The 10,196-nt window shown below is 44.0% G+C and overlaps 1 protein-coding gene across 1 annotated transcript in view; it reads left to right on the forward strand.

Annotated features, from left to right (window-relative positions):
• AIDA (axin interactor, dorsalization associated) overlaps window positions 1-9,305 on the forward strand; it is a 29,306-nt gene extending 20,001 nt beyond the window's left edge. The window contains exons 7-10 of the mRNA XM_082302547.1: window positions 3,048-3,170; window positions 5,358-5,480; window positions 5,937-6,054; window positions 6,901-9,305. Of these exons, the coding sequence (XP_082158673.1) occupies window positions 3,048-3,170; window positions 5,358-5,480; window positions 5,937-6,054; window positions 6,901-6,997 (461 nt within the window). The 3' untranslated portion in view covers window positions 6,998-9,305. The remainder of the gene's footprint in view (window positions 1-3,047; window positions 3,171-5,357; window positions 5,481-5,936; window positions 6,055-6,900) is intronic.
• The last annotated feature ends 891 nt before the right edge of the window (window positions 9,306-10,196 follow it).

Raw genomic sequence — 10,196 nt, forward strand, 5'->3', positions numbered from 1 at the left:
ATCTCTAAGGTGGTTTTGTACTATGTGTTTCCCCACTGGATGTAAATACTGTGGTGTTTCTTACCTGATTGGAGGTTGGTCTGTTGCTCTTCCCTGGGTGATGAGGCTCAAACGAAAGCAGTTTGCAGCCCTGGGGTGAGTCTTATGAGTAAAGTGAATTTTGCCTATTAAATTGACAGAGTTGTGTTGCACTCCTTGCTTTGATGTGCCTTTAATCCATAGTGTGTGACTGTACTGTCTAACTGACCATGGTCTTGTCTTCTCCATGCATGGCTTCATCGTTATCACATTGCCCCATTCATCTAACCCAGGAGCCAACAAAGGTATGAGAACCTTTTAGTATGTACAGTAATTTCTGTGATCATGTTCATGTAGCTGTGGTCTTCTTCATGCAGCTCTTAGTACCAACCCTCACAACACAGTTTTTGGTAACAGTCACAGTACTGGGCATCTATCTATTGGTCTTCATTTGTCTTCAGTACGAGGAAAAGGGAAGGCCATGTTTGTTGATTCAAACAGCTCTCTAGAAGTCCTGCTGTACTAATGAAGAGGTTCTGAGTTGGGGTGTAGCCAAGAGTAGGTGTGTAGCTGGATTTTATTTACTGGAATACACATTTTATGGGAAATCTTACAAAGAGTATTTGTGTAGTTGGACTTCTGCGCTATGTAGAGCTGAACTGAGCAATGGCTTGCTGCCTCTAACAGCAAAGGTTTCCTGCCTTTCTCCTGGTTATATATGACTTTACTCCAGTGCTGTGCTCTTCTGTGATCCATCTCACCTTGTGAGCCCAGCAGGAGACTTGTCACTTTTTCCCCTTTCTCTGAACTGGGTTTGGGAGGGGAGGGCCTGAATGTCTGTGTCTCAGCTGCAGTGGGCTGCTGGGCTGGCCCACTGTCTGTCTCTGGAACCCACTTGGAGGAGGACACTTCCTTCATTGCAGGTGCTCCCAGCCCCCTGTGGCAGAGATGCCCTGTGGCTGTGTGTGGCGTGGCTGCAGCTCTCTCCTGAAAGGCCTCAGTGTGAGCCTGCTCAGGGCCCAGGCCGTGTGGCAGACAGCGGGTGGTGCCCAGCCCAGGAAGGCTGTACCACAGAGTGGGCACTGTCACCTCCTGGGGCTGCTGTGTGAAGTGGCTGCAGAGGCTCCAGCACAGGCCTGCCTGGGGCTGTGGCTCACGTGAGACAGGCTACAGTCAGCTACTCTAGTCCACTGCTGGCTTGGCTGTTCCTCCTGCTGGGGCAGGAAGGAAACAGTGCTCCTTGGATACTCTGTCCTACTGTTCTCTTGTCTCCTGGAAGTGAGCTTGACTCTTCTGTCCATTGCAACTCTGCAATTTTACACATTCTGGAAAGCATTCTTCAAGAATAATTTCTCTTAAGCCACTGTTTTTATAATAAATTCCAGGCTGAGGCATCTTTCAGGTGATTTTTCTATCAAGTATCACATCACTTAGTCCGTTGGAGTGATGGACAGGAAAGCTGAAGGCTACATTTGGTCCTGGCTCTTGAGGCCCATGCTGCTTTTAGGAGACAACTGAGAGATGGTGGAGCAAAGTTTTGTGCCAAAGAGAATGCAGGCTTGCTTCTGCCTTCACTTAGATTGAAATAAGAACTCTATCTTTGAGCATCTCTTCAGGAAAGACAGCAAGATTAACTAGAGCATGTGCTGCTTTGCAGAAATGAGGGATCTCTACTAAGTTTGCTCTCTAACATTTCTCCCACTGCAGTCAGAAGCCTGTCCCATGCTCAGAACACTGGGCTGTGTCTGCTGTGCTGTGTTGGGAGGTGTCTGCAGACACAGTGCTTTGGAGGCCCTGAGTCTCCTCAGGACAGGAAATACAGAAACATGCAGCATCAGCGATGGGAATGTGATCCTGAGAGGGTGCATGTGATCCTGAGTCTTGCATGTGATCCTGAGAGGGTGATTGGATGTGGGAACACTCAGGAAATCTTGCTGAAGCTGTGCCTGTAGTTCTCAGAGCAGGCACTTCTTGCAAAGCCAGTCTCTCATAGGACAAAATCTTTGTGGTTCCCCAGCTCCTCAAGCAGAAGAGAGGAAAAAATTGTGTCAAGAAAAAACCCATATTGGATTTGTCAAAGGAAATTATTATGTTGTTTAGTGCTCAAGCCTTAGGATAACTTATTTTTTTCATTAGAAAAGCAAAACTTTGATTCAAACTTGCTCATGAGCCTGAACATTTTCTGTCCTGGTGCTTGTTCATCCAATAGGGGAGAGGGGCTTGAAGTGTGCTGGTTTTTGCTAAATGCAGCATGAAATAACCTACTCCATGTTTGATGACAGAATATCGTGACTTTTAGGGAGTTTGAACAGTCTGGATTTCTTGCCAGCTGCACTGTCTTCCTCAGCACTGTGAGGATTCATTTATACTGACCACCAGGTTTTGATGCTAAATGTCCTTGATGCAGAGCTGGGAACTCCTTCCTTCAGGCAGAAGGGAACTGAGGGGATGCAAACTCTTATTTTTTTTCCCCCCCCCTTAAGTAGAAGCCAGTAGAGCTTACTTAAGAATCAATTTTCTGGTTTCCTTTTGTACTGTGGGATTTGCAACGATGCCATTTTCCTCCTTAATCTCCCAGTCTAAATGTTCAACGTGAAGCCAAGTCATGTTCAGTGGGGTGGGACTCCTAATCAAGTGTCTGAACATCCTGCAACTGCAGATTGAATCCAGCCTCCCAAATTTAACTCTCAAAAATGATACCAAGTGAGTTCCTTGAGTGGGTTATTCCACATGACAGCAAGAAATAACACTTTAAACAATGCTCCCCTCTATTCTTATGGCACTAGTTTTTTATCAGTTGATTTGACTTGAGGCAGTCTTGGGTTTTTTGGGGGGGGCTTTGAAATTTGTCAAATGATGTTTTGTGTCTGTGCACACAGACATTCCCATGGTGCTGTGTTCTGTTGGGATATGAATCTTGGGAGTTTGTACCCCCTAAGAACAGCATCTTCCATGAGAGAAGATGGGACAAGCAAAGCCTCTGCTGTGAGATGACACCAAGGGTTAATAATATGCTTTACTCTTTCCAGGTACTTTATTGCCCAGATTGCCATCTGAACCCGGGATGACATTACTCACCATCAACATAGAGAAAATTGGTCTGAAAGATGCTGGGCAGTGCATTGATCCTTACATCACAGTCAGTGTAAAGGGTAATGATTTCTGTTCTGCTTCCTCAGTGCTGCTTTGGAGAGAGTGCATTTTCTGAAAGCTCTATTGATTTTTCAGCCTGCCAGGAAAAACGTTTGTTGGTAGTTCTATTGTGGATTTAGGGCTTCTGCTTTAATCACGGGTGGAAAAACTCTTTATTTGAGAGCTACTGGGAGGTGAATTCTGCAGGATAGGCTCCTCTCTGTGCTCTCAGGGGTGCCCCGTCCCTGCTGAGAGCTGAGTGACTTTGCCCTACTTCTCTGCCATGACTTCTGCAGCTGACTCCTGAGTACAGATCTTCTTGGACTGTGTGTGCTCCCCACACATACTGGTCTCCAGGCTTTCTGGAGATGGGGAACCATGGCCCACTGACTCCATTCTTGTCCTCTCATTCAACTACTGTTGTAGTACTACAAATATAATCTTACCAGGGCTTGAGGTCTAGAGGAATGGGTATGAAGCTGGGAAGCAAAGCTTGCAAATGAAATAAAATAAAAGCGTTAGCCTGGCTAGTGAAATGCTTTGGCCAAAGCCTGGTGGTCTGAGAGCCTCCATAAATCTGGAAAAACCTCTCTCTCTGTCAATCCAGGATAGGCAATGTTAGGATTTCTCTGTTTCAGGTGGTAACATAGTTGGTGTCTTTTAAGGCTGAGATTTTTTTGGTATTCACACTCTTTCTAGTGGAAGTATCTGTCCCCCATTTTGCATTTCTTAGCAGGAAGCCCCTGTAGTCAAAACTGCTTACCCTTGCCTTGTTCTGCTTTACTTCAGCTTCTCTTTACAATCTTTGTAGGAGTTTGATTTTTTTTTTTTTTGTTTATCATGTAAAAATCTGTAGCTGAGCCAATATCCTCTTGTTATTATCAGTTGTGATAATGACCCTGTATGTGTCCTCTTGAGATGTGCTATTGGATATTAAATGTAGGGATGAAACACTTGTCAGATGTGTGATCAGTGCTTCCTCCACCAGATGTCCTCTGGCACAGGGGAAGGATCAGTTACCAAATGTCCCTTGAATACTTATCAGGGCTTTTAAAACAAACATTCCTTGTTCCTTGCCACTGAAGTGTTTGTCTCATTGCACACTGCTAAAACTGCTGCTGTAGCTCTCATTTCCCTTCTAGAGCTAAGGGAGACTCTGTGTTGCTGGGCTTGCTTTCCCAGCAAGTCTCTCTGTTAACATGAGGCTCCCTGTTTCCAGACTCATTTACCTATAAATGGTGGCTGCCAAGTAATGAGGTAGAAACTAGGATCAAGAAGTGAGTGTGTGGGCAGGGTATGCCTGAGTCTGCTAATGGTGTCTTTTGATACTTCTATTTCTCAAAGTTTTTGGTCAGGAAAAGTATCTCTGAAGACTCATTTTGTCACTGTTAGGAGTCTAAGGACACTTAGTAGCTGATTTCCTTGGTTCTAAACCAAGCTGCTTTTCTGCAGGTTTGGAGAGAGGTTTGTTCCCGATGCAGCATTGGCAATCCCAGCCCATGCCCTGGATGAAGGGAATCACTGGTGCTCCAGGGCCTCAGCCTGTGCTCCAAGCACAATGTGTGCATTCCATATCTGTAATCTTGGCCACATCATTAGCAACTTCCTCTGCCAGAGGGAAAGGGATCAGGAATGAGAGGAAAGACAGTAAGAGGACAAATGTACCCCTGGAAACAGCAGAGGCTTAGTGAGAAACAATATTGGCTGTGCCACACCAGCACAACTAGGGGCTGGTGCTGAGAGCTGGAGTCCATCCCACGGCCCTGCAATGCCTCTGTGGAAAACCCAAGAGGAATAATGCTTGTTGTGTCTAGGGACAAAGCAGGGCATACACAGGATGTGTGAGCTGTGCCCTGCAGACCCTGTGTGGAAGGCAGCCTTTGGTGTGTATCCCATTTGGGCTGGAGCTTTGCTGCAGTCCTGTGTGCACAGGAAAGGGAATCTTTTGGTGACAGCAGAAAGAAATGCACTCTTTAAAAGAGGGGTAATTCCTTTTTTCTATCTGAAATATTGCCAGAACTTTAGCTGCTTTCATGTTGTAATCAAAAAGAAAAGGGATATGATTTCCCCTTTTTTAGGTTTTGTGGAAATATCCAGGTGTCCGTGAACTTTTTCTGGCAGGATTAGGAGAGACTTGTAAATCTCTTAAAGCTGAACCTTAAAGTCTGAGAAGCTTCTGCCATTCTCATGCTGTTTCTTTCCTGCAGATTTGAATGGGATAGATCTGACTCCTGTGCAAGATACTCCTGTGGCTTTGAGGAAGGAGGACACATATGTCCATTTTAATGTGGACATCGAGATTCAGAAACACATTGAAAGACTAACAAAAGGTATGTGGTACTAGAGACCTGAAACAGGGCCCAGGAGCTTTGGGAACACAGACACTGGGCTGCTCCTGAGCTGGTGCTGCAGGGCTCAAGATCCAGACAAGGATAAAAATAGACCTTTGCATCCTGTCCCTTTCAAATTGGTCACTGGGATGGCTTGCAGGCAAGGGAGAAATGAAAAGAGATAAAAACAGAGCAGTGTGCTCTGCTACACAGGTATTGAGCTGCTTTATCACCTGCTTAGTCATTGGTACCTGGGTGTGAGCAATGGAGTGAAGAGTTTAAGCTGTTGAGAGTGTGATGGGCATTGTAAGAACACGATGTAGCTTTTGAGTAAATAACAGAAGTGTTGGAGATAATTCCCTTCAATTTAAGTAGAGCAACTTAATGGCAGATAAGTTTTCAGACAACTCTTACCCATAATTGCTAACTTTTCTATTCAACAATTTTTCCCTCCAGGTGCAGCTATTTTCTTTGAATTCAAACACTACAAGCCTAAGAAAAGGTTTACTAGCACCAAGTGCTTTGCTTTCATGGAGATGGATGAAATTAAACCTGGGGCAATTGTTATAGAACTGTAAGTGACTCACAATTATGGATGACAATGACAGAGGAAATGAACCAGCCTTCAGTTACAATGTGTGGCTTGTTGCATTAAGGAAGGTTTCTTGGACTCATTAGATTGACTTCCTTAAAGAATACTTTAATAAAAAGGGGAAGATAAAATGCTTTTAGGCAAGTAAGATGGTTAGACTCTTCTCAGAAACTAGACCTGTTTCCAAATAAAATGCTGGTGTCAGTAATTTAATTTTGTATGAATTTAATGAAGTCTGTAGGGGAGATTTTAATTTGGAGTTTAGCCTGAGTGTCAGATCTGATATATTTTAAAAAATAATCAACTCATTCTTTTGGTACAGAACTTCTGTAAAGGAAATCTGATTTGAGGCATGAGGTACCGATTTGCAATTAAGTTTATGAACATTTCAAAGTAGTGTTGAGTGGTCATGGTGTGCATCCTCCCCTTGCTGAGTGGCTGAAGGTCTGAGGGAGGGGTTTGGTTTTTTATTCAAGAAGAGGGTGAATCTTGCAATTCTTGGAAGAGTGCTTAGTCTGTGCTAGCTTGGAGTACTTCTGAAGTACTGAGTAGCCGATACTGGGTCTCTCCTACAATCCAGAGTATTATGTTGGGAATCTCCTTACAAAAATATTAAGTTCATTTACTTCATATTGAAATTTTTCTCCTGTAAAAATCATCATCCAGAGAAAATACCATTTCTTCATTATTGTTGCTTCCAGCAAGCCTTGTCAGATGTATTTAAAAGATGAGGGTAATAAGATCTGTACAGGATGAGCTTTCTAGATTGCTTTCATCCTCCTGCACAGCCATTAGCACTTGGATTAATTCACTTTCTTGTGGTTACAGGTACAAAAAACCCACTGACTTTAAAAGGAAGAAATTGCAACTGTTGACCAAGAAACCACTTTACCTTCACCTCCATCAAACATTGCACAAGGAATGACCCCAGTTGTGAGACCTCTGTGAACTGAACCACAAGTCCTGGTAGCTGTGTAGTAGCCTTAGGCTTTGAGGGGCGGGAAGATGACTCTGTTCATGCCAGTAGGTCACACGGGACCATCACCCACTGCACAGCACTACTTCAGGGGCAGGGACAAGCCCACCATGCAAGTGCAAGATTTTTTTCAGTAACTTCTAGCTACAGGTTTTTCCAAGAGCCCTGATATAGGTTGACTGCTTTTCCTAAGTTTGCTGTTCATCACTTTTTATCTTTAAGCGTTATTCTCCTTTTGCCTCAAGCTCCCCCTGAGGATGGAGAATGCCCCTTTGCCAAACCTGCAGCAATAAAGATGTGGCAGGCTTACTAACTGTTTACACTGCTGTGCTATTGTAGTTCCTCTCATCTGCATTTCAGAGTCCTCTGGAGTGGGCAGGGTGAAAGAAGACTGGGAGAAGGACGAGGTGGGCTGGGAAGGAGCTTGAGGTACTGCAAGTGCTTTGAAGTGAGGGAGAGGAGAATGCGGGTCAGGTGGGCGGCCACAAGTCCCTGTGGTGGGGTCAGGAGGAGGACAACTGCAGATGAGAACACTGAACTATGATTTTACAGCCCTGCCTGAGTTTTGAATACGTTACAATCCTTGCAATCACTGTTACTCCCTACTAGAGCTGTTACTTTCCGTATCTTGTCACAGAATGGTTGGCAAAGGTGGGTGGGGGATAGAGAGGCCTTCTCCAGGGCTTTGTCCTGGTGGCAGTGGGCGTTTTGCCATTTCAGTGACAGCAGGACAGACCCTCAGTGTTGAAGTGTCATTTTTCCAGAGCTTTGTATAAAGTAGGTCTGGCTAGCAGGCTGACCCACCTTTTACATGAAACTGCTGTTCTTATGGAAACTGATTGTATGCAGTTTTCTGCATATTTTGTGCAAGTCTGGAAACTTACTCAAAAAATTACCTTTTTATGTAAGTAGATAGGATTATCATTTATTTTCTATATTTTTGATTTGGTGTGTAATAAGCTGCAGGACATTGGCTTATTATGACACACTTGCATTCACCTTTTGACCTGAAAAAGGGACAGAAGTAGAACCCAGTCAAATCTTTCATATATTTGCGTGGATATTTAATATGATACTTTATGGTTTGATAAACTTCTTGCATATCTAACTAGTGCCTGAATACTCTGCTATGCTAACTGAAGACCCAGCTCCCAAACTAGTGTCAATTATTTTTAACAGCCTGGATGCAGGTGTATCATCCGTTCCTCTTTTCTGTCACCTCACCCCAAGATGTTACATCGTGTTAAGGGAAGGGATGTTACTTTTCTTCATGCTGTTTGTCTTTCTCCACTCAGCTGTTCAGCATTTTTAGCTTTACCATGTTGATTAGGATAAAAAGCTGGTTTTGAATGTCCTAATCTTGCCTTTCTTTGCTCTGGTATAACTAGGGATGACATTATTTAGGTGTTACAACAGAAGTCAGCAACACTTGCTCTAATTCCACTGCTGGTTGGAGGGGAAAAAGGGCAGGTGAAATGTACTGGTTATGGGTCTTTACAATACCCCACTGGTTCTAAAGCTGATGGGTGACTATCAAGATATCCCTTTGAGTTATGGAAACACCTCTGAATGCAGCATTCTGGACACCAGACTAAAGGAGGATACCGTACACTGATAAAAACCAAATACAAATCATCCTCTGAACTCTGCAGAAGGACAGAGCAAAGCGTTAGTATGTGGTTGTAAATAAATCTGAGCTTGGCCCATTTACCTGGCAGTTGCCCCTGGCTGGCTCAGAACTTGTTCTGACCAAGGAACTGCAGGCACTGAGTGGCCCCGAAGAGTGGAAGGGCTGGCTCTGGAGTTCAGTCCAGCCCTGCCATCCAGGGTAAGCACTGCAGTTGAATGTGTGGGTCTAAGGTGACTCCTGGTGCATCCAGAGGGAGATTCCATCCAACTTTTAAGTTCTTACTGTTAGCTGGGATGGGCAAGAGAGAGGAGACAGTGAGCACCACAAAGGCTTGTATGGGGAAGAAAAGATCCTGAACTTAGAGAACTTGACTTTCAGTCATGGATGTTCATCAATGTGTCATCAGCCACCCTGCAAACTGAAATACTGTCCCTTGAAAGTACAAACCCATCGTTTCTGCTGCTTACCTGGACCCTTCCCCAGCTTGTAGATGTCTGTATTAATGCCAGTTATATGAAATGTCAACTTTGAAGTATTTTTGTTAAATACAGAAGTAGAGCTTTGTATTTAACTGATTGTGAATTCATGTCTGTTGAGTGTGAAATACCATTTTTAAAGTTGCTTCTATCCCTTGCCTTTTTTCTGTGAACTGTCCCACTGCCAGGACTGCTGCTGCACACACCACAGGCTTTGGGATTGTTTTATGCTTCAGTGATGTTCCAGCTTGTCTTTCATCTGAAATCTAAAGCTTTACACTTGTACTGTAAGAATGTAACACCTAGATGGCAATTTTAATGGCTGCTTGTACTCTGGCAGTAAAGCTGTAATGGCCTCCCAGTAGGGTTTTTTATTATTCTGCATTGTTTTCCTTTTTTCCTCCCTCAGGCTGCCTTTTGTACAGTGCACTTGTGAGAAACCTTACTCACCGAGACAGTCAAAGGCCTGGTGTTCCAAATACTTGCACTAACACTTGAACTGCAAGTGTGGGGTGTGTTTTTAAAATTATTCAATATTGGTAGCTGCAGTAGAGGTTTACATGGTTTCACAGCCCCACTCTGCTTTACAGAAAGACGCTACTTTCTTTTCTGATGGAAGAAAAAAGGCTCTCCAAGTCCAGCCTTCCTGTTAAAGAAGCTCAATTGCTCTTAACCCTGAGGAAGATGAAAACTCAGCTCTCAAACTTTGCTTGATGCTGCAAAGTGCTCTCAAAAGCAGAAAGCAATTTGGGAAGTTCTGAGTTTCTCTAGTGGAGAGGCACTGCAGAAACACAGGTCAATTCCACAACTTCATCAAGGTTTCCAGCTCTGGAAGCTGTATCATCCTTGGTCCTCGTTACATGAAGCAAGTCCATATTGTGTCAGAGTAGATCAGCATGAGGGTAACATGGTCATTACCCTGCAGTAGCATTAATTTGGCCTCGATTCAATTCTTGTACTCAGAACTGTAGTATTCTATGTCACATTACTGAACCAACGTTCCTTCTGAACAAAAAATGGCACTGAAACAAAGCCTTCGGGG

The sequence above is a fragment of the Coloeus monedula genome (assembly GCF_965178545.1).
Source record: "Coloeus monedula genome assembly, chromosome: 2".
In the NCBI taxonomy this organism is placed as follows: Eukaryota; Metazoa; Chordata; class Aves; order Passeriformes; family Corvidae; genus Coloeus; species Coloeus monedula.